Genomic DNA, 26,873 nt, shown 5'->3' with positions numbered 1-26,873 from the left:
CTAAGTCACTATCTGTCATATTTTAAAAGTGGAAATGACAGAACGAGGGCTAATGGTTTTAAACGGAAATATTTAGAACAGATATTAGGAAGAAATTCTTCGCAGTGAGGGTAATGAGACACGGGTACAGTTTGCCCAGAGAAGTTGGGCATGCCCCATCCCTTGAAATGTTCAAAGCCAGTTTGGATGGGGCTCTGAGCAACCTGTTCTAGTGGAAGGCGTCCCTGCCCATGGCAGAGGGATTGGAACAAGATAACCTTTAATGTCCCTTGCAATGCAAACCATTCTATGATTCTAAGATAACCAAGTTACACCTCAACCCTAATTTTTCACAAAATAAAGTGAGTGTATTCTTCCATTCACAAGTCTTGCCAAGGAATCGTACAAACTTGGAGCAACTTGAGAAATCTCTAGGATGGTTATTACAGCTACAATGTATTTCCTTACTCTGGAAGCGCTGTGCACTGTGGAATTAAAATCCGCACTTTTCCATAACCTGCTCTCCCTTGGGCTGCCCAGTGCTGTCTGCAGGCTGGTGTCCTGGAGATCAGCGTCCCCAGCACACTATGCCCTGAGAGATCTCTGTGGGGAAGCAGAGAGCCCGTTACCAGGTAGCCCGGAGCTCCCTTAGGCGGTGAACAGCATCTCGAGATCCCGGCTCACACGCAGGCACCCCCGGGGCTGGATGGCCGGAGGAGGCGCCCACAAGTCAGGGGGGCTCGGGGGTGGGGCAGATAGGGGCTGCCCATGCGGGGAGGGTGGGGCGGCGGCGGGGCGAGGCCGCGCTCCCCGGGGCCAGCGGGAGAACGGAGCGGGCGAGCGCCCGGCGCTCCGGGCCGGCCGACATTAGAGGGCACCATTGCCCCGCGCATCGCCGCGTCCCCGGCTCCGCGCCGCGGCCGGACAGGGGCTCCGGCTGGCGACGAGGGACGCAGACCTGCGGAACGGGGCGGGACGAGGCGGCGACACGGCCCGAGCGCAAGCGGCTCGCCCCGGTCGATTTTCTGCCAGCGCCGCGCGGACTGGGGCGAGTAAACTTGGGTTCGTTTACTCTTCCTTCGCACTGTTTTTAAGGTCTCCATCGTCGGGATTCTTTGGACACCCTCCACTTCTCGAGTATGTGTTGCTTTCACAGTCAGATTTCAAGACTTTTCTAGTGCTTTGGGGAGTTTTTTCATACTCTTTAGGTTTTGTTCCTTCTAGGCATGGGATCCATGTGAAGATGCCTCTGGCGCACTTACCGCTGCTCTTGGGCTTGCTTTGGGACCAGGCACCTCCCCTCTGCAACAGTCCAGGCCATGAACGATCCCCTTCAGGACTCGTGCTAGACTGCCAGCAGTAAAAACACTGTTTACTTAAGAAATATGAAATCAAAAATAAAACCTGTGTAATGGCCCCTCCACTACTACCTCCCCCTACGTAAAGTAGAAATAACCTATGAAAAGCTACTCCAAAAATAATATTACCACGGATCAAGATGAAAGGCGAGGGGAATGTCAAAACAAGCAAAATGCAAACCTCTTGTTTAATGCGAAGAGTGGCGATGAACAGGACCTGTGAGCATAGAGCATGACTTTGACAGCAATTGCACCAACAGAAAAGCAGGGAATACAAATAAATGGAGCATTTAACTAGTGCTCAAATATAACTACACAGATAGCAAGTAAAGAAGAGCCACCCTCCACAGGTACATACTGCAAGCTCAAAATGCTCCTACCATTCCCAGCCTGCTTTCCCAGTTAATAGCACAGCATCCTGCAAATGAGCCAGGCTCCAAGTCATGATGAGGGGCCAGGTGGCGAGTGGAGTTCATCTAGTAGAACGACATGATGGCAAGAGCAAAAGAGGAGTGTGACGAGAGAATGCAATGGCCCCTGGTGCACTGGCAGGTTCATCAATAGATTAGGCTAAATTCACTGCTACCTTTGTGCTACCCTAATGATGAACAGCAGCTGGACAGCAAGGCTGGCTCTTCTTTTAACAACCAAGAACAGAAGGAATAATAATAAAAAAATAATTAAAGGAAATTAAATTAACTGAAGCTTTTTTTTTTTCCTGAGATATTACCTTATGCATTTTTGTTTTTCAAGAACACAACAAAAAGCAATTCAAAGTGATTTAAAACTGCCAGAATTTTTCCAGGGTTCTGTTCAGATTTACTTTTCCCATTTTAACCTCTGAACTAGTGTGGTTTTGCCCAGCTATCAAATCTAATAATTTGACTTTTTATGACCTTGTCAAGAAATGGAAAATTATGAGGCTATACCAGTTTGAATAATTTGAATTGTAACTTTGGTGGTAGAAAAGCCTTAATGAGGAGTTTGAACAGTCTGTCCTAACTTGAACCTTAATTGTAATCAGTTTATTTAAGCAGGATTCCAAAGTACCAAGCAAAATTACCACTGGTATAATGCAAATTGCTTATGATTACATGCATAGTGAAAGAGGAGTGCAAAGGAGATAAAGTACTAATGTCTATTGGTCTGTGCTTCTGCTAAAGCAATTATGGCATATAACATGTTCTGAAATGAAGCAATCACATGTAGATCACACAACATTTGAAGAATCTTGAGTTAAACATTGCTGAGTGTAGATGATAACGGTGTACTAAAGGAAATGAGAAGAGAGCAAAGCGCAAACCTCCCAGCCTCAGGGGCCCAACAACAGGTGTGCTTATCTGGCAGCATGCTGAGGACAATCCCTGCAGGAGAAGCTCACCCCAAGACTTGCCAAAAGACAGCGGAGTGCTCCTCCATGGCACCACGTCATGGGCAATGTTTGCCTCTATACATAAGCATCTCATCTGAATAAATTAACCTGGAGCTGCACAACAGCCAGCCCCATCAGAATGACAGCACAGAGAATCTCTCTTTTGTTATCTCCATAACTTCTTATCAAATCTCCTTGGTTACTCCTTGCTCAGTTTACAGTGCAAGAACCTCTCTTCCCCTATCTGCCAAGCCGTCAGACTGAGCCCTGGCTCTGACAGTCAACCTGGACCCTTTCCAAACAGAAATAGTCAAATGCAATAAACCTCCTGCAATTGCAATCTCTTTGCAATGATGCACTGGCCATAAAGGAGTTTGCTTTTCCCTCCCTTCACCCTTTTGAAACAGAGCAGCCAGCAGGAATACACACTAGTTAAAGTTATTATTTCTCCTGATATTAGCAGATATGACTTGCATATTTTGAGCAAAAATGTTTCATTCTTATGGGGCATTGTTCTAAACATGGTAGTAATTACTCTGCTCAGTGTTCTGGAGCAGGAATTTCTGAAGAAGTTAATAGGCTTGGTGGTAGGAGCTTTTAGGTAAGAATTTGTGGCTCATGTTAGGCAAACTACTGGTTTAGAGATCATAACCTACCCCTCTGGCATGAGAGTTCACGGATCCACTAAATTAAAAACATATCTCTCTGCATACAGTACTTCCTCCTCAATTGGGCTGGATCCATCTCCACACAAAAACCAAAACCAGACAGTGCTAGAACTGGCAACTTGAGAGCAGAAAGTGGCCAGGACTGCCACCACCACCTTAAAACCTAAATGTATAGTGGGACAAAAAAAATCCAGTCAAAGCATTAGAGAACATTAACAGTGAGGCAGCTGAACTATAAAACCAGGGGTGGAAATCTCAAACCTGAGCTGTTTTACCTCCCAGGTGAGCTGGAAGGGGAAGTGCCCTCAAACACAAGGCAACTCCAGAACGCTGAAACCATCATTCCTTGTGTCCCTCAAGCACTGTGTAAATATTGACTAATCTCTGGAAAGGGTTTGGAAGGACAACGATGTGGATTTTGCACAGGGCATGCTCACATCTTGCAAATAGTGGGCGATCTTGCTCGTTCAGCTTTGATGGCAGGAATGTCTAAAATTGAGAGGGCAGAACACAGGAAAGGTGGTCGCTGGCCTCGCTGGCATGGGGGGAGGACGGCAGCAGGTTCACGAGGACTCCTCACAAAGAGCCCCTGTCTGCAGGGACCTGGCCATTGCCTTTTGGCTCGATTCTTGAATAGAGGGCACTTTTCCAGCAGGTTTCTTGGGGAACTCAAAGTATTTTCTCTGCATAGCACATTTATTCTTAAAGCCACCCAGCCTACATCCCAAGAGATGCATTGGATGGCTGCTGAGCCACCCTGAGAGAAGTTCCTGGGTAAATACTGTGCCATGTTCACAGCATTCTCCAAGGATCTCAGCTTGCGAGGCCCACACCTTCTCTCCTGGCTGAACTTGTCCCTAACTGATGGGCACCTCTTGCTTTTGAAGATGATGTGCTCTTAGTGATGAGGAACTTTTCATGACCTGCTCCCTAAATAATATCCTTGGGAGCAAGAGACCTCCATATGGCCATCTTCAAGGGCCATTTTGGGACAGAAAGGACAATGGGGTTATATTCACCTAAAGCAGCCAAATGGGGAGGTTGTCTAGCTCATCTGGGAAACTGAGAATGACTGTTAATAAAATAACATCTGAGCAGGCATCTTTAAAAGAAAAAAAGTCTTCATATTTCTTAAAACACCAGTGCTATCACCATTAGTGAAATGAAAGTGGTCTGTCTGCACCACTGGTCAGCAAAATCTTCTCCAAAGTGTGACTTGCCTGCCCAGGAAACAAGTGGGGATCTGCACCCTGAAGGCACTTGCTGCACCTCCTCTCAATCACCAAGCTACAGATGCTTCCGACTGAGCACCCACCTGTCCCCACAAACATCAGGAAATTACTTCAGCAGATAAAACCTGTCATGGCATCTCACTGCTCAGCAGCCTCAGCATGGATAGATCCTTCCTGTGCAGTGAGCCAGGCTCCAACATTCTCTCTGCCAGCAGCAGCCAACCCTGGGTCCATGGGTCCAAACCCACGGGCACTGCCAGTACCTGCTGGTGCAGGCAGACTTTGGAAGCACCACTGAAGGTCCCAGGAAGCACCTGGGAGGTGGTGGGGGCTGTCCCAGCTACCACAAGGTCCTCCCTGGCATGGCAAGTGTGGGAGTGAGGGTCCCCAGCAGTGCTGGAGGGCTGCTCTGACAGACAGGTGGGACAAATGTGGAAACACCGAGGACTTACTTTGGTGCACCTTTTCCATGGATGCAAAGACAAATGCCCCTCTTCTTGAAGCAGACCTACCTGTGGGCACCGTTGCCCTAAAGCTGCAACCCCTCCTGCCCTGCAGCAAGCCAACATCTGGGGCAGTCTCTGCAGAGCCAGTACATCCTAGGAATTAATATTAATTTTATTCCCTCTAGGGAATAAAACCGTCCAAGTTGTCTTTGCTCAAGGGTTTGAACTTCCCAAAGGCAAAAGTCATAGAGACATAAGGAGTCAGTGGGTCTTCAAACACACTGCATGAAGGAGGTTCATCTTTCCCCTTGTTGTCTGTAGATTAAAAAATCATTGCCATGATGACTCTCTGAGACACGCATCAACTCTGTGATGATGTTCTGGGACCAATATTAGCGTGGTGTCAATTATGCTCCCCCTTCTTTTCCTTTCATACTCCTCCATCCCAAAACAACAAAAGGCAATGATTGCACTGACCTACAGAAAATGTAAAGCACAAGCCAGCTGATCCCTGGCAACACAATAGCGAGATTAGTTCATCTGCAATGAACAAACACGTATTATGTGGGTTTTAAAGTCAGGAGAGGAAAATGCTGTGGTTTTCATGTTCTTCTATTCACTAAGGCTGCAAGTTATTACTTCCATGCAGCTGAGAAGCCTTATTTTTAAAAATAGCCTTCAGCTTGTTTTGAAATCTGCAAGCATCTCGCTTTGTTTTGCAGCACTGTAATAAAAATCCCCGAGCCAGAAAACGATCCCGTTTTCCTCCACACGCATCACCTCCCCCGCCCCAAGCCCCCGCGCTCCACCGATGCCGAAAAAACTAGCGATACTCCTCGAGGAGAGAAAAAATAAAAAACATCCCAAACAAAAGAATAGTAAAAATAATAGTAAAAACACTCCCACTCGGACCCTTCACACGGAAAAGGCAACACGGAGCAAGGGGAAAAAACAACCCCGAACGTCGCCGGCTTGGAAGCGGCGGCCGAGCCGCTGGCGGCGGCAGACAAAGGGAGCGGAGCCGGCAGCGGGCGGGGAGCGGGGCGGCCGCCCTCCGGGGCCGGGCCAGTGCCGGGGCCGTCCCCCCGGTCCGCGGCGGGGCCGTGCCGGGCCGGTGTGGGCCAATGCGGCCGGCGGCGGCGCGGCGCTGCCCGGCGCAGCCAATGGAGGGCGCGGGCAGGAGCGCTGCCGTCGGGGGCCGGGGGGCGGTAGGGGGGCACCCACCAATCGCAGCGGAACGGCGGCAGGGAAATACTATTATGCTAATAGTGTTTTGCTCACACTCGCGGGGAGCGGGTTTAAAAGGCAGCGGCCGAGGGCAGGGGTTCAAAGGCGGGAGGCAGGGCCGGTGTGAGCGCGAGTGAGCGAGCGGACGGGACGGGAGGAGAGGAGCGGCGGGGGAGGGCATCCACGCCTTCCCGGCCCGCCGCGTCCTGCCCGCCGGCGATGTCCAACGTGCACCTCTCCGGCACCGCCGCCCTGGAGCGCCTCTCGGCCCGGCGAGCCCTGGCCGGGCACGGCCGCAGCCCCGTCTGTAGGAGCCTCTTTGGGCCGGTGGACCACGAGGAGCTGGGCCGGGAACTGCGAGAGCGCCTGCGGGAGATGGGGGAGGACGACCAGCGCCGCTGGGACTACAACTTCCAAACCGACACGCCGCTGCCGGGGCCCGGCCGCCTGCGCTGGGAGGAGGTGGAGGCCGGCGCCGTGCCCGCTTTCTACAGGGAGACTCTGCAGGTGGGACGGTGCCGCGTCCCGCTTCTCCAGGCGCCCCCGTCTCCGCAGCCGCCTCCCGCCGCCAGCAAGGGGCCCGGGGGGCGCCTGAGCCGGGAGAACCGCGCCGCGCCCCGCCGCCGCGGCATGCATCTCCGCCAGAGGGGCCCCACCGCCCGCATCACAGGTGCGTGGGTCTCCGGGGGGCGCGGGGGCGTCCCACCGCAGTGGCTGACGGACGCCTCCTTTCTCTCCGTACCCCATCCAGATTTCTTCGCGAGGAGAAAAAGGCCGGCGGAGCCCAAGGCGGCGGCGGCGGCGGAGCGCACCGCCGGCTGCCCACCGCCCCCCGCCGCCGTGCCGGTTGAGCAGACCCCCCGCAAGCGGCTCCGGTGAGCCAGGTGAGACGCGCCCCGGGAGCGGGCGAGGGTGTCCGGGCGCTTTCTGCGGCGCTCTCTTACTTCCTGTACTACGACCAAATTTTTTTTTTTCCCCTGCTTATTTTTTCCCCCTCCCCCTTTTTGTTCTTCTCCAGACTTTTGCACTACTGCACCCACGGGAGAGGCGCGACGCCCCGGAGGCGCGGGAGACCGGGGCGGGCGGCGCGGCGAGCCGGGACCCCCCCGCGCCCGCCTGGCCCAGGAGCGGGAGCCGGAGCGGGAAGCGCAGCAGAGCGGCAGCGCCGGCCGCGCACGGAGCAGTGTTACCGTACAACAGTGCAATGTATGACGTTCTGTATAGAAATGTATTATGCCTAATGTTGTGAGTACACTGGCCAGAAGTGTAAAGCTTTAAAAATCATTTATAAGAAATGTTTAATCTCTGCTGAGCTCTCAGTGCAAAAAAAGGAAAAATGAAAAAAAACGAGTGTATATTTGTACAAAACTTTTTTTTAAGATTTATACTAACTTATATTTTCTATTTATGTCAGAAACGTGGATAACTTTGACGTCTAATAGTCTTTTTTTTCTTTTGGTTAAGCCAAAGGGCACTATATTTGCTTTTGTTATTCACAAAATTTAATTTTATTTTTATTTTTTGGTGGTTTTTTTTTTTTTTTTGTTTTTTTTTTTTTTTTTTTTTTTTTTGGTGCATTCACAAGATGTAGCAATGAATCAAAATATTTTTTTAGACTTGACTTGAGGACAAATCTGTTTCAGTGGATCCTGAGCCGGTCTGTACCACTGCCATTGCAACTAATGCCACAACTTCAATTAAAAAAAATAAAAAAAAATTCAGGAAACGGCCGCGAGTCTGCTTGGTGTGTGCTGGAGGGGAAGTCCGGGGGGGGCGGGGGTAAGGACAGCCCCGGCGGCTGGGGTGGGGAAGCCTAGCCCAGCTTTTGAGTCTCTCGGTGTAGGGGGTCCTCCTTCGCCGGCGGGGCCCTGGGTAGCCCCGGAGCATATAACCCCGCCACGGAGAGAGCGCTGCCCGCCAGCGCCCCGCCGCGAAGAGCGTTCGGAGGGGAAAGGAGCGCTTCTTCCCTTCAAAACAAGTTCAAACTCCTGAGTGCTGCCCGAGTTAACCAAAACTGAGGGGAGCACGCCTTTCATCACACCCTGACTCCGGCCTTTCGGCACGCTGTAATGGCTACTTTGAACAGTTCACCTTTACTTCCCGAGGCTCTGTCTGCGCCCCTGGAGCAGCCCGGCGGGGCCGGGGCCGCCCGCCCCTTCCCATCGCGGCTGGGGCCGCTGCCCACCTCTCTTGGGGACAGCCTCAGGGGCGGATGCGTGCGGGCCATGGCCCTCAGCGGGCTCAGCACGGGGGGACGCTCCTGTCGCGGCTGTGCAAACCTTCCCCCCTCCTTCGGCCGCGGGCCCTCACTCCCCAGCCTGGAGCCCAGGGCCTGGCTACTGCAGGGAAGCACTTCCTGGTACCTCTTGCCCGGCAATGATTTACAGGACAAACACACAATTCTGGGAAAGGCAGCAGTTTCAGCTCGCCCTGAAAGACGTAAAAAGCAAAACAACACTCACACAAAATAAACCCTCCCACGAGACAAAGCAGCCAGCGTTTTGACAGTGCTTTGGTGACGGTGCTCTCACAACCATGCAGCAGCAGCACTTGGTGGCATCACGTCGTCCCCAAGGCCTGAGGGCAGGTTAAAGCCGTGGGATCTGCACGCAGTCCCGTGGGGTCGGGGCGCACGCCCTTCTCTGAATCCCAGCCCTGCGCTGCCGGGAAAAGGGGACAGACCCGGCCTGGTGCTGGCCGCAGGTGGGACAGGATTGGGATGCCGGAGAGTGCACATGGAGGGGAGGACCAGGATGTGGGGGCTGACTGGACTGATTTATGCCTTTCTGATTCATGCCTTTCTGATTCCACTCCCCAACTCTGCACCTCTAAAATACTGCACTCCCACACTGGACCCAGCAGCTGGGGCGGACCATGAGGGCTTTCTGATCTCTGCATGATACGCTTCCACGGAGTGGGGAGGGAACTGAGAGAATGAGGTTTCGGGTGGATAAGGCTGAAGTTTTACCCACATCGTCTTCCCCCGTCACAGTGCTCCTCTCTGCCCTCCCCCAACCCCCCCTTTTCCCCCTCAACCTCTCCCCGCGCTGTCACAGCCGCCAAACGCTCCTGGCTGTAAAAGTAACATTGATTACCTCCAGCTCCGTGATCGCTTAATCAGAACGGGATTATTTTACATGCCCGCATCAGTGGCCGCTGACTCAATACGATTTTCCCCCCCTTTGAAAAGAAAAATAGCTTTTCCCTTTCCTTATGAAAGCCAACAATACCCGGAGTGAGGCAGCTGGATCCTCCAGGATTTATGGGCTTTTCTCTCGCTTTCATGAAAGCAGGTGCCTTTGGGACCTCCATTGTCCCAGCCCGCAACTAATAATAGGACTTTTTGCAATGAAAGATCCCTGCTCCGAGCTCCCAAATACCTCGGCTGGAGGAGCCACGAGGTGTGCCCAGCCTGGCTCAGGAGGAAGGCTCTCACCGCGGGGACAGTTTAGGCACAGGGCTCTAAAGCAAACAATTCCAGCTCGTGGGCACTGCCCGAGCAGAGCCGTCGGGTTCGCGGTCGGGAGGGCCCTGTCCCTCAGCCCCTGCGCTCCGGCTCCCCAGAGGGCCCGCGGGTGCAGGAAGGTGTGCGGCCGCCCCCGCGCCCTGCCCCACCCAGCCCGGCCGGCCCTCCTCGCCCCGGCACAAAGCACACTGCCCCTATTCTTTCGGCCTTTGTAGCCATATGGCAAATCCATGTAGACACAGCCAACATCCATTTATTCAGGCACATAATGTCCCGCAACAGGGAACAATTGGAACTTTGTTTGCTTCTATTATTGATGCGAATGGGCGACAGAGAGAGAGAGAGAGAGAGAAAAATCATTTAACTATAAGAGATATCCAGCTAATTATGAACCATATGTGCCTATAGTTTCAAAGCAATCCAATGAAGTTCATTTTAAATCTAGACTACTTTATTAGTACGGAAGACAGATGTCTCAACAGTACATGCATCAGAGGAAACCATGTAAAGAAGTTCTTGAAATATTTAACTAGGACTCATTCATTGTCAGAGGGGCTTTAAAGTGCCCTTTATCATGAGAATGCATAGGCAGAAGCGGAGGGAGGCTGCCGGTTGTTACCGCCAACCCACTTACCCCTTAGTGCTAAATCCCGAATTCCGCTTTGGATTTGATGGCAAGAATATTTTTGGAAAGGATTCAAAATATCAGGGGTCTTGGAGGACCGAGCTTGCTGCTCATTACAGCTACAAAAAGTCAGGTCATTATTTGAGCTGCCTTAATCCCAGACTGAAACAAGCTGCGCAATTAGAGGAATATTCTACTCCAAAATCACCACCGCTCCCTCTCCTCTCCCAAGGAGCAGAGCCATGCGTTTGGAGCACGGCTTCTGCAGTTCGTCCTTCCTGCCCCAAGAGAGACCAGGACAGGAGCGTTAACAGTACTGGATCTCCAGAAGTTTTTCATACAAACGTCTCTCAATGTGAATCTGTGGGGGGCATCTAAAGGGAAAGGGTGCTAAAGGAAGACTGGAAGGGAAGCTTGGTGGAAGGAAGATTTTTAGATTTTTTTTTTTTTTAAATTTATTTCAGGGAACACAATTATCAGCAAACAATCTTGCCAAAAAGGTATCTTTTATGAGCTCAGCAACATCTACCAGTAATTAAGCCACTTCAGCTGGATGAATGCAACATATGGTTGACACTGGGAATCGTTCTTCCTAGCCACAACTTTTCTTTCTGGGCCAAAACTTGTTCTGTTATCACTTAAAATAAACAAAAAGCTGGTTTCCACTTCTTCAGCAAATATTTGTTGCTAATGAGCAGGAGGCGTATGTAACAGGATGGGGAAAGAACAATTTTAAAGAATAATTTCTTATGTTTTGATACAGAAATAAAAAATTAATTTGCAATGAGTTGTGATTGCTTGATAGGATGGCTGCACAGGGAGATTCATGTGAAGGATCCACAAAGAGAGATGCAAATTGGATTGACCATTTTAAAGCAAAGAAACAGATATGAAGAGCATACATACAAATATATATACACAACTGTATCCATACAAGTAGCAAATATACAAATATATATATACAAGAAATAACTAACCAGGGAGCATAAAATAATTAATCAGGGATCAGGGGTTTTTCAAGCCACATTGTCACCTATTGCTACAGGATAAAATTAAAATGGTTTTCCAGTGTCTTCCCCTCCTGTACCTGCTCAGAAATGTTACTCTTGACAATTATTTTTGGAGCCAAAATACAAGTCAAAACTCTTTACCTAAGATGAAAGGATGGGATTATATCTGTCTCTCAGAGGATGGAGAAGAATCAAGTATCTTCTCTGCACAGACTTCAGTATCTAATACTGAAGACCACACAATCTCTTTTGGTGTCAGTGGTGAAATTCCCAGTGGAAAGTTCTTCATGTTTTGGTTTACTCCGTTTTTTTTTTAAACCAAGGGGGATTTTTATCTATGTATTTCCAAGAAACCTTTGTTGGAACAGTTTTTTTGGGGAAAAGAGAGAATGAAAAATGCCAAAACAGTTAAATGAGCTGTATAGAACATAAAAGCCTTGAAACAGGCCCTGCTAAGAAAAAAAAAAACCCACACCAAAACAAACAAACAAAACCCCCCCACAAAAACAACAACAACAAAAACCAAACCAAAAAAACCCCACAACCAACCAACCCACCAAACAAACCACCCCCCCCCCCCTCAAACTCTTTAAACACAGAACAAACTAAATTTTGAACCCACTTTCCACAATCCACTTGGCCAAGCCTCTGCTCCAGGAAAACCAGTGGCCTCACATCTAGATCTGTGATGTCATGGTGGGCCCCTGTCCACAGGATGGAGATGCAGGGAGAGGGAACACGAGGGTGAGGAGGCAGTGCCAGAAAACACCTAGGATGGGGATAACAAGGCATGGGTGGAGCAGAAGCCTGGCTGGGATACACTGGAAGAAGTTGGGCAGAAGACACAAAATTCTGCTGGTGTGCACCAAGGGAGGGAGAGAAGGGAACAGGCCACAACATTTGTACCCTGCACAGTCCTTCAAAGGCTGCCTGGCCCCAAAACATCTCTACTGTCAACAAATACCCGCCATGAAACTCATCCAGTAACATCCTATCCCTCCCCTCAACTCACTTACAGATGGGTGCTAACAATAATCTCCCCTTTTCTGTCCCTGTGTCCCAAATCAGTGTGGGGTCTAAAATTGCCCCAGACCTGCTAAGGAGTCAGTAGGTTTCGTTCACATCATCACAGGACTACTCACTCTCCCCTACCAGATTTGCTTTAGCCTACTTGATACTTCCTGTCACACACATTACACCTGTATTACACAGAGAAGGAGGATTGGGAAAAAAACCCCTCAAGTTTCAGAGGTGCCCAGGCTGTCTGTACAATTTCAGTGCCGATCCCCCAGTGCATTTTTACAGCCATGCACACCTCTTCTTCCCTCAGGGCATAAGTACCCAATTCACCCAGTGCTTTACCATACAGAATGAATCTGGGCCTTGCAGCAAAGGTAAAACTTCTGGATAAACTCCTGCCAGAGAAAGCAAAACAAGGGGCTAAAGGATGTTTTCTTGTTTAATCCAATGCCAACACTTGAATGCAGGCTTTTATTCTTCAGAGAACAGTTAGCTCCTCCCTACCTGTTCCTGCAACAGAGGCTTTGTGCAGTTTAGGGTGAGGTGCTTCAAGTTTTCATAAGCAGCCACTAATTTTGCCCGGGTTTGTTGGGCAGCTGATAAGAGCTGCTGGGGTCTGAGTTGTGAAAGTGCTGAGCATCCACAGCTGCAGCCAGGGTCACAGTGCCTGGCTCTGCATGTGGTTGTGGCCAGACGAAGCTCATGGTTTGAAAAGGAACGGCCATGGGGGTACCTTGGACCAACACTCCAAATTTATTATTAGCTCCCATCTCTTTTTATTTGTCTCCCCATCATTAAACAGGGATAATAACACTCATCACTTATATTTTGATCCAGTAATGTTTGGAAAGTGCTGGGTTACTTCCGTGAGCAGCACTGTATAAATCTGGTGGGGACATTAATAATGTCTTTGAGCAGGGTTTGAATAGTGTCCAGTTAATAAGATGTAGCACCGTCCATTGAACGTTGAGAAAAACAAAATTGAGCAACTGCTCATTAAAGCAAGCACCGTTCTCTCTGTGCACTCAATACGATCATTTAATTAAAAGATTTTATCATCGTGCACAGACACAAGGGGGCAGAGCCAAGGCCCTGTCTTCCCTCATCCTTGCCTGCTCTGCATCAATCACGCCAGAGTATTTCTTGGATGTAACATACAATAAGAACCTAAAAAATATACAAATTTCTTTTTCCCAAGCCCCTGCACTAACAGAAATCACTGTCTGAGCTTTGACAAGTCTTTTCACCTTTTCATCAGATCTTTTTTTCCCTGCTTGTCGCCCCTTGGTCCCACACTCACCCTACTGACCGCTCGTCGGACTCCTGCAGGTGTAGCCACTTGGCCCCAGCCTGTGGTCTCTGCCATCCTTGACACCACAGCAAGCCTAGGAAATCACCTCTGTGCCTGGCTTTGAGGTGGGGAGAAGGAGGTTTTCAGAGCTGGAAGACACTTTGTTTGGGGCTCTTTTTAAGTGATATATTGGATTAGAGGTACATGAGCACACAGATCCTCCTGGACACCGTTCTCTGCGGGCTGGTAGCAACAAATGTGCAAACCAGCCACCTCAAAAGCAAACAAATTAAACCAAAACCACCTTTTTCTAAGAATACATCCCCACCGCTGCATGTGTTTTTACATTAAAGTTCTGAGGAAAAGTCCCTGCTTAGGTCACATCAAGCAGCCTTAGAGTTACTGTGTAAGGGAACTGAGGTTTAGAGCAATTTATTTTGGAAAACAATGAGCACGAATTAAGTTGTTTTCATACATTTGGTAATTGGTTTAGCAAAGCCAGCTTTTCTTAGGACCTTCACTGAAGATGTTTTCGAACATGGATCTATTTAACATCACTTCAGTTTTGCCGGTGCAGTACAGCATTCCATATGCTGACTGGTGATCCCAAAAGCTTTCGATTTTTTGTTTGTTTGGTTTTGGTTTTGTTTTTCTCTTACTCAGATGAGTGAGCAGGACTGGGAATACTGGCCCCTGCTTCTCTATTTTATTCTGTACATCAGGAAGCAATCCCTGTTTCTTTTTCCTGCTGACTGAGGGACTCCAGACACTTATCCCTTCAAAGGAGGAAGCCCAACTTTTATGCCAAGAGCAAATTTTCAGGAGCTGCTGTGACCATGCTTTTCTGGTTGGAGAACTGTAGGAGAAGGTGCAGTGGTACCCACACCTCTGCCTTCCAAAACTCTCTCCCCTCCTCTCCCGAACATGCAGGGTTTCCACACCACCCTATGCAGCACGAGTGAGGAACCCCGGGAATGCAGCTCACTGGATTTTACAGGGGAACACACTTTTAATTTTATTGAGATGGTTAGAGGCACCTGCCTGACACAAAATCTGCTGCCTGCCAATTGCACATTCACCCTCCAGCACCCAGTCCATGAGCGGTGGGGCGGGACAGGGGGACACCCCGCAGCTTCCTCCCCACCAGCACAACTGCTGGGCTGGGCGCTCCCGGGAGAAAGGGCCAGGCACAACCTTTCGGCTGCGTAAATAAAATAAAAACAGCCGTCCGTGTTTGTTCTCGGGTGTGCAGCACAGCCCCGAGCAGCAGCAGCCACCTCTGCGGGGGGATGCAACAGGAGATTTGGGGATCATTTCCATAACAATCGCTGTTAGCAAACAACCATAAAACACAGCCGGCAAAGACACCTTATCAGAAGGAGTTAGCTGCAAATTAAAAGATGTGCTTGTTGGTTTGGCTTTTGTGCCTGTCTGCAGGATTTCGAGGACTTGGTGCAAAAATTCTCTGTAACCACACTAGATTTAAAAAAAAAAAAAAAAAAAAAAAATCCAAATTTTATTTAAAAGCTATTAAGAAGGAGTGAGAAAATGCATAATTTATATATGAAGCTTGATCAAAGTTCACTGAAGTATTCTATCAGAGGAAGGACCGGGGGGGGGGGGGGGGGGGGGGGGGGGGGGGGGGGGGGGGGGTCGTTGAGAGCAGAGGGGGAGAAAAGAAAAAGGAAGAGAATAAAATTTTCCCAGTTATCTTATCTCCCTGAAATTCAGCTATGCAGAACCGGAATAATTACAGACTTAACAGAAATATTGCAAAATGTCGGCACGGAAGGGTCTTTTTCTTGACCCTGCAGGGTATAATGGGAGATAAAGAGATTGACCATTTTGGGAGGAGGATGCCTTCATTTCTCGACGTGACTGTAGATTATTTCGGCTTCAGGAGACAAGAATGTCCCTTTAACATCTGACCTGGCCTTTATTTAAGAGCAGCACTTCACGGTTCAGGAAAGACAGACAATTTTCTAATTCCCAGCTCTGCTGGAGGCTGAGGCAGCAACTTCCAGACAGGACACCTGCTAACACTAGAGAAATGGCATTATTATGTCTACAAGTTTACAAATCTGAGGATCAAAAAGCCTTTGCTTCTGCTGCTACTCCACAGGCCAAGGACGACGACTTCTTCAAAACAGAGTTTCATAGAGGTTTTTTCTTCCCCCCTCCAAGAAATGGTTTCTTTTCACTTTGAGCAGATCAGTTTCCACGTGAAAAAGTCAATAGTCAAAGAGTTTCCTAAGTTTCATTGGTGTGTAGCAGAAAGGGGATTAGACCTGGGACCTTTTTACTGGCAAGCCTTTAGGCAAATAAATGTTCTTGAATTCTTAGAGAAACAAACCTAACTTAAACAAAAATCTAGAATATATGGGATTTGCCCCTCCCCAACACAGATGTAAGAGAGAGAGAGAGAGAGAAATAATTACTAAAGATTTAAGGGATAATAGGGTTAAATCTTTTCTACTGTAATTTTGCTTTTATTTTTGCTAGTTAACCCAAAGAGAATGGCTGCCTCCATACATTCACAATGAGCTATTAATAGTAACTAGTGTAATGAAATATCAGAAATAATGGAATCATTGGGGTAATGCAATATAATAAATAATTAGAATAATGCAGTAATTTACTCTTAACAGATCAGTTGCGATTTCCCAGCACTGAGAGAGGAAAAAAAAAGCGGAGGGCATGCACATTCCCCACCTTTCTTCAGAACCCTGCCTGGTAGGCAAAGGCACTATTTAATTCCTTCACACCTGAAAGTACTAAAGCCGAAGCTGTGGTTTTTCTCCTGGGGTGCAATCAGTCACAGATGATAACGATTTTTTAAAGAGTGCTTTTCTTAAGCTCCAAAAATCAGAATAGATGGGTCATTCAAAACCCAAAATATTCAAAGTGTGTCTATGTGTGTACATATCGATATCTATAAATTTGTACTGACAGCCAACTGCTGCTCCCCCAGGCTGCAGACACAGATCCAGGTGTCTGTGCCAGCCATTTGCCAGCCATGGATAACACCTGGATCAGTTTTTGCAGGCTGACTTTAATTAAGCCAGAAAACTAAGGAGAACTCAAGCAATGCAGTCGATTAACATGATCCAACAACAGTGAGTAAACATCAGCATCTTGCTATAATAAATCATTTGGGAAAAATCAAGTGTAGGTTTGTGACTGCGCAGAAAATGTTAAGCTGTGTGTTAAATCTGTCTCTCTGCACCATCAAATAGCTTTAAAACTTTTCAGACAATAAATTCCTTTTCCCACCGTGTACCTTTGTGAGCGCAGATTGCAACGCTCACCTGCCAAGCTACTCCAGCTCTGTGAAGGTGCCACCTCTGATTTCACTATGAGCCATCCTACAGCTCTGCCTCAGCACATCCCCAGCCTTGGTCCATCTGGAAGTCTTGCTGGTGCCTTAAACCACATCCAACCCCACCGGCAGCTGGGGCAGATCCTTGGGCCTTTCCTACTGCTGAGGGATTTGCTGCAGAGCACAGTTCCAAACCAAGTGCCACCCAAAATGCAAAAGTGCCTTAACATTTTTGTCTGGCTGACTTGCCTTGAACAAGGCTCTTTCTAGCCGAAAATTCAAGAGCCAAACCCACCCATATCCCGGGGGCAAAATCACCCTGCTGTGGGGTGAAGAACAGCAGCATTCCCCCCCGAGTTACATGTGCCCACAAAATACCCACAAAAGGGGGTAGCTGAGACCCAGGGCTTACCCGTGCAGCAGCAGCCGGCTGCGGGAGAAGGACTCTGGGTTTCATTTTGGGCAGCTGCTGCAAGCACTGTGTAGCTGTCTTTAAGGTGAGGAAAAAAAACCCAAAAAACAAAACCAAAACACTTTTGCTCTTTTGGCACTCTTTTCCTTGTTGAGAGCAAGTGTTTCAGCACGACTGTTTTAAAGGCATTTCAAAGGTCACAGACCCCATTTGAGGACAAGTTCATCCTACTAAAACTGAGTGACACTCCCGAAGAAGAGGGCACACCTCTCTGAGCATCTCTTGCCGCCCTGTTTTGATGGCTCTCCCGTCCCTACCACACGTTTGGAGGTAGCTGGGTTCCCCCAGGGGGTTTTACATGCTGTGGTGGCAGCCGCTGCCTTCCCGGACCCCGCAGTCCCCATCCCCACCCTCGCAGACTCAGACCTGTTATGGCACACACTCCCCACCTCCTATCAAGACCATCGCTTGCCTTTTCGAAAGAAAGTTTGAGAAAGATAGAAAACATTTATTTTCACGGCAAATCCAGCCTTATGCCCCCCGCCCCCCCGACGGCAAGATGCTTAGGAAAGAGGAGAATTTGCCTTTTTCCTGTGAGGAAAGCGACAGGGAAGGAGGAGAGCTTTAAAAGGAGGGAGGGACGAGGCCGAGCTCATGCACGGATTTTAATCTGATCACTTCCCTGTCAAGCTAATTCCTGCCTGACTCAGATCGGATTTTTAGAAACGTGCCTGGAAACCAAAAAGCAAACCTCATTTGAATGAAGCACACACTCCGCGGCCCCCATCTGCAAAGGGCTGCAATTAAATGAAAAAAAAAAAAAAAGAAAAAAAGAAAAAAAAAAAAAAGGGGGGGGGGAAGAGAAAATTAGCATTTTCCGCGGCCATCTGGCATGAGGAGCAGGCGATGGGGAACAAAAGGAGATTTAGGCAAAGGGGAGAGACGAGTGTGCCATGGCATTGACCTGCAAATGAGCTTTTGTGAGCGAATTAAAGCTTCCCGGACCCCCCGGGACACCCCAAAACAGGCACCATTACAAACCATCCGGACAAAAACCCACTCATCAAAATTGTCTGCGTTTGAAAGGAGGGGGAGAGGCCATTTAAATCTACACCTTCCCTGCCCCCACCCGCAGTAATAAGCTGTTAATAGGGGCTTGGCTGGGGGAGTCGGCCCCCTGCACCCCCGACCCTACACCCCGCTCTGACCGTATAACGGGGGGGAACACCTTAATAAACGTGGCTTGTCCATAAAACGCACCCGACACGTTATTTACAGCCCTAATCCTAAACAATAGAGAAGAAATAATAAAAAAAAAAGGGGGGGGGGCATTCGGTGATATATCAGCTTCCAGATGCTGTTTATTTAATTCGAGGGGGGGGGGGGTCTAGGGTTGTTCCAAAGTAGATTTCTAAAGCAATTATTAATATATATATACTTTTAATGGAGATGAAAAAGAGGAAAGGGATAATCAGGGATGCCGTGACCCCAAAAGAGATGGAAAACTGTGCGAGTTAGAGTTTTTGTCTCCTACCTCCCCTTCCCTCATGACTCGTTCCTTTAAACTGGGAAAGCTTGAGGATTTGGGAGTGAAAGCAAAGATTTTGGCCTGGGGTAGATACATGAAAAGGGAGGACGGGGTGTTGGGGAAGCCATCGCCCCTGTTCCCTCTCCAGAAAGGGAATAAGGACTAAAGTCGGGGGCCAGCTGGGGGAAACTTGTAAATGAAACGTGTTTCTTTTATGGTGCTCCCCCCCGGGGGACAGCCCCATTATAACCCACCAGCCATATAGACTCAGCTGCCGCCTCCCCTGCCCGCGGCAGGTAACGGGGGCGGGACGGCCCGGGGGTCTGCAGCCGGCCGGGCCCTCCGCCCGGCTCGGCTCGGCTCGGCCCGGCCCGGCCCGGGGCTGCGGGCACGGCTGGGTGGACACGCGTGTGTGTGTGCGATCGTGCGCGGCTGTGCATGCACTCGCGTGCCCGCGCGCAGCTGCAGGTGAGCGCGCTCCCCGCGGGCTGAGGGGGGAGCGGCGTTCGCAGCCCCCCAGGTGCCGCTCCCCCGGGGTTTGTTTGCAGTCAATATTCATGTGTTTCTGTCACCGGGGCGGCTCTTTTCACAGTGATCAGCCGGGCAGAAGGCTGAATGACAGGAGACTCGTGGCTCGGCCGCTTTGGCGAGGGGGGAGGGACGGATTCCGGCCGCCCAGCCCGCTGCCCTTGCGGGGTTTTGGGGGGACCCAGCCCCTGGGGGAGGGGTTGCCCGGCTGGGGGCCGTGCTCCTGCCCTGGGTGGGCGCAAGGCAGCGGCGCCGGGCACCCGGTGCCTCCCGCTGCTAGCAAAAAGCTGTGGCTTCGGGGGACCCCCCCACCCCAAACACACGCACACATCCGCGCACACACGTGGCCTGTGGGCCTGGCTGGTCACCCCCAAACCGTGTGCCGTGGGCGAGCCGGGGGCGACGGGTGGCTACCCAGGCACGGGGTCCTCCAGGGTGGCTGAAGGCTCCTGGGGTCCCGCAGAGCCGCAGCGTAGAGGGGAGCCCCAGGATGGCCGTGATCCGGCTGGCCTGAACAGGTTCGGGTGGCACCAGGGTGGGCCACCAAAACATCCTTGATTTTTCGGCACACTGAGCAGCAGGAGACAAGCAGCAGCCTGCACCTCACCCTCCCGGGCCTCAGGGCACCGCAGTGCAGTGCGTGGCAACGTTGCCTTGGTGTTCACAGCTCGCCTCGTCCCAGGGGTAATTCCAGGCTGTGCTGGCAGCGAGGGACAGGGGCAGGATCTGTGCTCCAGGCTGGGCACGGCGGGGCTGCCCACCGGAGTGGTGTGCATGAGCCCCGCGTTGCAGAAGCTGCGTTTTGTTCCCTCCCGCCTGCCCAGACGCTTTCCTCTCGCCTCACAGCGCTGCTCTGTGTGTGCATGTCTTGTTTTGTTTTGTTATTTTGTTTTGTTATTAAGTCCACAAACTTGTGATTTTCTGTGCGACTTGCGGGGAGCGAATCGTTGCGAGGGAGCACCCTTCTCATTGAAACCGGAGGTGAATAAATTATGAACAGGCGAAAATTGGAACAATGTCTCTGAGCGAGTGTTTTCTAGAGAGTTACTATTCCAGGCTTTGAAATCAATTGATACATAATTAGATTCCTCAAGAGAGGACAAACAAGGGCTGCCATTCACTCCCTCCTTCTCCCACATGCATCCCAAAGAGAGACCGGAGGCTTTAGCAGAAAGCAGACAGCCAGCATTCTCCAGCACTAAAAACATATTCTGGCTTTGGGTGTTCATTTAACAAACAGATCCTTGAACCTTGCTTCTGTTTTCAGTTTATTTCGACCATGTTTCTTTGTGCTCTGTTCATTAAAACATGTCTCTTTTGAGATCTATTTTTACATTTCAAGAATCCAGTATTGTACTTCTGTGGTGGCAGATGGCCCTAGACATCCAAGCATAAGCTCTTTCCTGCTTTTCTCCCCTCTTTCTTAGGTCCTTTCTGCACTGCGCTTGAAGTTGTGAGCAGCAGCCATCTCCTTCTGCAAGGTCTGGGGCTGGCTCGAGATTCAGCACAGGGTTCTAACATATTACAGACCCTGCTGTGCCCTCAAGGTGTATTTTAAGCACAGCGGATGCTACTGTCTTTAAAATAAGACCCCTCCACAGCTGGATAGGTCCTCGTCACATGGGTGGCATGCATGCTGATTTTGCATCTTTGCCTTGTGTTTGCCTCATGTTAATATTTTGTGGTCCCCCTAATGAATTTACTAGTGGTTAAGGTTGAGTTTCATTCTTGAGGGAGAAAGAAAATACAGATTTGGTCTTGTAAAAGACAGGAAAAAGCATGTGATGATTAGAAAAAATATCATAAAAGTTATTGAACAAAGCAGCAGCACCTCTAGCCAAGTGGGCTACCTGATTGAAGGCAATGGCTTGGCTGCTCTGGTTACCCTTGGGATTGATGTACTAGCCACAACCACTTCCAAACCTGGTATCAAACAAGGATCAGAGTGCTGCAGCCATGAGCATAATTTTTGTCACATTTCACTAGGACTACAAAGACTTGTACCAGCAACAAGAAAAGCCTGCCTGAGCTGCTGTAGACCTATTTCTTAGGTAAGGCAGCAATACTATAGCCTACAATAAACTGAGTATCTTGAAGATGTTACAAGGAGAATGACAATTTCCTAGATCTTATTAAGTCACAGGATCTTTAGGAGAGGGTAGGGTAGATCTGACTTATGTATTGTTAAGGCATAGACATGGGTAAATCTGTCCTACCAAAGTAGAGGTGCTCAGACATATATCTAAGAGGAGGCTAATTTTCTGTGTTTGCTGCATAGATGGTATCAATGTCTTCATGTGTGTGTGGCTATTTCAGTGTCTGATTTTCTGTCTTACCTGAGTTAACCAACAATCTACAGGCAGAGCCAGCTGGTCAGTGCAGGCAAGACAGCTTTTTGCTGCTCCATGGACACTGCACAAACATGCTAACACAGCCTGCTCCCTGATGGGGAAAGGGACAATTCCAGGAGCACACAGTGCTACCTACCTCTGCGAGGCAATGCTTTTCCCTGATGCCTGCTCCTGTATCCTAGCCTTGGCCACAGCTGCCCCCCTGCCCTGGAACAGGTGAACAGACTGCAGGCTGGTTTGCTGCCTCAAGCAGTGTCTTGCTTGAGTGATTGCCCACCTTTGTGTCAAGATACAGCCTCGTATACTGAAAACTCCGAGGAATAATACAGATTTGACTTAGCCGCAAAGGTTTTTTTCCACCCTCCAGCCTTAGCACAGAAATCCCAGCATACATGTTTCTGCCTTTCTGGTGAATTTGGACAGGAGATTAATACGTATCCAGCTCAGTGGAACAAGTTTTCATCGCTGCTGCAATTCCTCTTGTGTTGCTGGGTCCAGCCAGAGCATGGAGTGGGTGCAGCTGGGACCAGCAGGGACTCTTGGCTGAGGGTGCAAAATGCTTTGGCCCCACCAGGGGAATATAAGAGAGGATGGCACAGTCTGTGATTGCACAGATTTTACTGGCAATCACAGACTCCTCCAGGATGAGCCTGTTTCAGGTTTGCCTTGTGTCAGCCTCCAAAGAGCCTCAGGTTTCTGAGAGTGCACAGGAGAGGAATAACACAAGCTTCTGCCTCCCCCCTTCACATGGATCCCCTCTACTTTCTTCTGATGGGACTGCACTCAGAAATGAGAAGTGGCAGAAGAAATCACTGTGTTAGAAGGTATTGTCACCTCACTAAACACTTGGACTTCTGCAAGCCAGAGACCATTCTTTTAACCTCTTTTTGAGTCTCCTCCCTCCAAATTCAGAAGGTGCAGTTGAAGACAGTTTGGGAGGGGAACAACCCACAGACTCACAGCCTGGATGGAGGGGAAAGCTTGGCAGCTGCAAGCCAAGTCTTAGAGAGATCAGAGAACGACAGTAAGAACACGAAAGTAGAGATCAGGAAACATGTACAGGGCAGGGAACGTTTGGGACTTGTCAGGAAAAGGAAGAAGAAGAAAGAAAAAAAAAAAAAGCTCTGCAGATCAAAGCTTGATTAGTCTTAATCCTCCACAAAAATGCCCAGGTCCTTCCAACATTTGTCTTTCTCCCCTTCCCCATCTTCCCTGCTATTATTTGCCTTAGTGATTTGCTTGAAAATGTATTAGACAACTCCAGATCTTTCATTGTTAAAAGCATGAAAATAGAGGATAGGTACTATTATCCACTAAGCAGCACTCCCACAGTTAGCACAGTCCTCTAGAGAGACCTGCCAGATAATGGCTTTTGAGAGGAGCTTAGACATCTGGAGTAGCCATTTTCCCTCTTTGTACATGGAAAATAAAGATTAGCTAAGGCATGGGGAGGGAGGATATAATGAAGGGCAATGGATAAACCAATGTCACATTGCCCATCTGTGTGACTGGCTTCAGGTCTACTCCTGCAAAATGCATCTATCAGCCCCCCCTGAAATTCATGGATTTCTGTGCAGGTGGAAGAGCTCCCCATTAGCTTGTGAGTCTGGGGTCTCACATCACAGGCTCGTTGGGGTGGATTTTGTCAATAAAGCAGCTGGTGCTTTCTGCGTGGCAGATGCAGAATTAAATTTCTCTTTTCTTTTTCTTTTTTATGATTAAGTCTTCTCTAGAGTTTTCCTTTCTTTGTATGATCTGGTTTTCTTTTTAAAATTTGATCATTTTCATGCAAAAGACTTATTCCAACCAATTCTGCATCAAGGGCCGCTGGAGTTTGGACTGGGCTCAGTTGTCACTCTCTGGGCTGCATAACCCATCAGAGCGTGAAAGCTCCAGCACCCATAATCAGAGATGTTCTCACGGGCTACAGAGGTGATAGTCACATTTAGAGCATCAATGGCATACTGGGGATGACGTTCCTAGATATGGTGTCTGTTTAAAAAGGTATTTGTGGATGTTGTACTGTGGTTAGAGAAGAGATGCTCTGGAGGACAAAGCCAAAACTCACAGCCCTTAGAGTGCGGGTTCAGCCCCGCGGCAGGAACTGCCCAAACCGCCTTACATCGTAAAACGATGGAAAAATCCCATTCGCGCGGGCTGCGGCTGGGCTGGGGAAACGGCGAGACGGGCGATTTGGGAAATCCATTCCTTTCCCCCGAAGACCCTCAGACCCCGCCGGGAGCGGGCCCGGGAGCGGGGCCGGGAGCGGGGCCGCAACAGCACCGCGTCGTGTGCGCTCCCTCTGCTGGCCCCGCCGCGGCCCCGCACGCTGGGAGGGGACAGACCCTCCCCGCGGCCCCGCCGCTCCGCTGCCGCAAACGCCGCGGAGCGCAGGGAGCGCCCGGGGAATTCCTCCCGGGAAGGGTGAGCATCCACAGCGCAGCTGGGCTGCTGCTGGAGGGACCAACGTGACAGCCAAAGATGGAGAACGGGAGCCGTGGGGACGCACTCCCTACATTCCGCGCATCCAGGCATTCTAGGGGAGAAAAAAAAAAAAAAAAAAAAAAAAAAATAGTTTGAGCAATTTTCCAAAAACCTTCATTGGAATGGGCTCACACGGACACGTCGCCGCCCAAAAGTGCCGAGCATCCACCTGGAAAAAGAGAGCAGAAGAACAAACGTGTAAGCTCACACCACATCTCCCAATAATTTCACCTCCCAGTTTTGGGGAATAAACTCTCAAAGGCAGCCAGGGGAGGACAAAGAGAGGCACCGACAACGTTTTCTCATGTGCTGCCGTGTTTCTGGGTGAAGAGGTGTGTGGGGAGTCCCACTTAATGCTCCTGTCGTGAAGACCTTAGACTTGAGCAAGAAATGAGGCTGCTACTCCAGAGTAGTCAAACCGGGGTGCGAAGATAACCTGTGCTGTCTCTGGTTACAAGGGAGGAGCTACAGGTGGAAAAGGGGAACAGATAAGTCTACTCAGGGACAGCGACACCTGTCCAAAGCCACCCGCCAGGAGCTAAAGTCAGTTGTTCACCCCCAGTGAGATACAACTCATGTGATACTTAACGCAGCAGGTTTTAGCAATACCTGCAAGACGGTAAGGGAAGTGTGTGTGGGGCCGCTAATCACACTGGAGTGAGAAAAGAGAGATCTTTGTACTGATCCTGTTCTCACGGCAGCTGGATTTTTCCAGCAAGGTGGTCGTCACTGGAACAGCTTCTATTGGACACCTTTCTAATGCAGCACTTCAGAACTACCCTGGTTTTGAGATAAAGGGAGCAAATTGCATGGACCAATGCAATTATTAGCTGAGATCATCAGGTGCACTTCCAAAACCTTGACAGTTTTGTCTGCCTGACAATGAAGGCAATAATAAAGTTCTGACTCATTTGATATTTATCCATATGGTTGGGCTAGAAGGTTTGATTTCTTAAAGCTGAATTTCTCTTTCACTGAAACATATTCTTGTATTTCATCCGTGAATTAACGAAGTGTGACCCTTGTTGCCATCCGGCTTCCCACCTGCTCCATTCTTCCCAAACCCGTCCAGACTCAGACTCCGACCTGACTGCAGCAATTAGAATAGAAATCACAGAGCAAGTGTTTTAATTGGCCACAGAGCACATGGCACATTTAAATCTCCAGTGATAAGACAGAGAATATAATGAGTAACCCTGATGATTTTTAAGACAGGTATGTACAGTTTTAATTTTATTACACAAAAACACCTGAAGTGATTTTAAAATTAGGGTAATGCTTTTTCATAATAGCCAGGTGAGTGATAGCAAAATTAAAGAACTTAAATGTTGATTTTTGGATAGATTTTAAAAACTCCAAGTGTCACGTTAGATAATGTTTAATTAATTACTGATGTACGTGTAATTTGGCCAAAGAAAGGTGGCAGAGTTGTTCCAGGAGCAAAATCTACCATTATGCAAAATCAGATGCAGTATTTTAAAGTGGAATATTTAGTAAAAACAAGAGGTACCAAAACATACAGAATCCCAGAGGGACAAGTGAACAAAAAAAGGGACAGGACTAGTATTCAAACAGAGGAGATAAGGCTCGTATCCTAACAAATGTTGTTTGAATAAACACATTAGAGGTTCAAAAAAAATATAGGACAACTAGTGAGGCCAACACTAAGTGTGTAAAGAGAAAAAAAAAGTTTAATCAAAATATTGCGGAACTAAAGGACAGGATTGTGACCGTGCTTGGAAAATGTTGTTTCCTTTCATTGTGGATCTCAACTGGTCCATATTTTGGGCTGTCCGGTGCTTTGTTCTTGCCAGAATCCATCTTCAGGAGGGTTCAGGCTGGGTTCATTGAAACACAGGGACCTGACATTGCTGATTAGAAATGAGAAACTTGCCTTAACATGGAAAGGGAGGAAAACTAAGCAAATGCAATTGCAGTGAATGGGTCTGCGAGAGGAGAAGCTTTCCCTGGGAGTCCTGTGGGGAGAAATGGGGAGCCCTGAGATGGAGAAGGAGCACACAGGTGGATAGATTTGGGATTAAGACATTGCAATGTGAAGAAGGTTGTGCTCAAAACCTGACCCATCTGATCTGCCTTGGCTTCTTCCTAGAGGACTCTGAGCTGAGCAACTGCTGAGACCCCAAGAGCTGAAGTTATTCTCTGTCAGTAGCATTTACACACCTGCCAAATTGCATGGCTCCCCTACAGAATACACCTGGTTAAACCTTATTTGCATACCCGAGGGTAACATCACAGATGATGGGGCTTTTTTGGCAGCTCAGTGTGCATTTTCTGCTCCTGATAAACAGCATAGAGCATGTTTCTCTACTAGAGGCAAACCTGCTTAGCTAACAACTCCAAAATACGCCAGAAGAAAAATACTATTCAAACCTTTCTTTGCTTGTGTTTAACAGAGAAAGGAGATGATGAAGCATTTTGTGGGCTCCTCTATAGATAAACACAGGAATGTTAAAACATCACGCCTAGATATGTGCCCCTCCATCCTCCTTGGGAACACATTGGTAGTGTTACTCGCCTAGGATAGGGTCTTTTCCAA

At 49.0% G+C, this 26,873-nt stretch overlaps 1 protein-coding gene across 2 annotated transcripts; it reads left to right on the top strand.

Moving 5' to 3' along the window:
• Window positions 1–6,398: 6,398 nt before the first annotated feature.
• On the top strand, window positions 6,399–7,965 carry CDKN1C (cyclin dependent kinase inhibitor 1C). Of its 2 annotated transcripts, XM_058421108.1 has the most exons (3): window positions 6,399–6,952; window positions 7,034–7,166; window positions 7,301–7,965. In XM_058421108.1, the coding sequence occupies exons 1-2, from the start codon at window positions 6,502–6,504 to the stop codon at window positions 7,159–7,161; spliced, it is 579 nt and encodes a 192-aa protein (XP_058277091.1). In that variant the 5' UTR covers window positions 6,399–6,501; the 3' UTR covers window positions 7,162–7,166; window positions 7,301–7,965. The 2 variants fall into 2 exon arrangements, with proteins under 2 accessions (XP_058277091.1, XP_058277090.1); XM_058421107.1 differs by having other exon boundaries at window positions 6,399–7,166.
• Window positions 7,966–26,873: the final 18,908 nt, after the last annotated feature.

The sequence above is a fragment of the Hirundo rustica genome, chromosome 6, assembly GCF_015227805.2.
Source record: "Hirundo rustica isolate bHirRus1 chromosome 6, bHirRus1.pri.v3, whole genome shotgun sequence".
NCBI lineage: Eukaryota > Metazoa > Chordata > Aves > Passeriformes > Hirundinidae > Hirundo > Hirundo rustica.
The sequence above is the reverse complement of the archived record's forward strand: the minus strand, read 5'-3'. Positions and strand labels throughout refer to the sequence as shown.

Bases quoted from the DNA above. Each gene is read 5' to 3' on its own strand.
- CDKN1C (XM_058421107.1), top strand. From the start codon at position 6,502: ATGTCCAACGTGCACCTCTCCGGCACCGCCGCCCTGGAGCGCCTCTCG.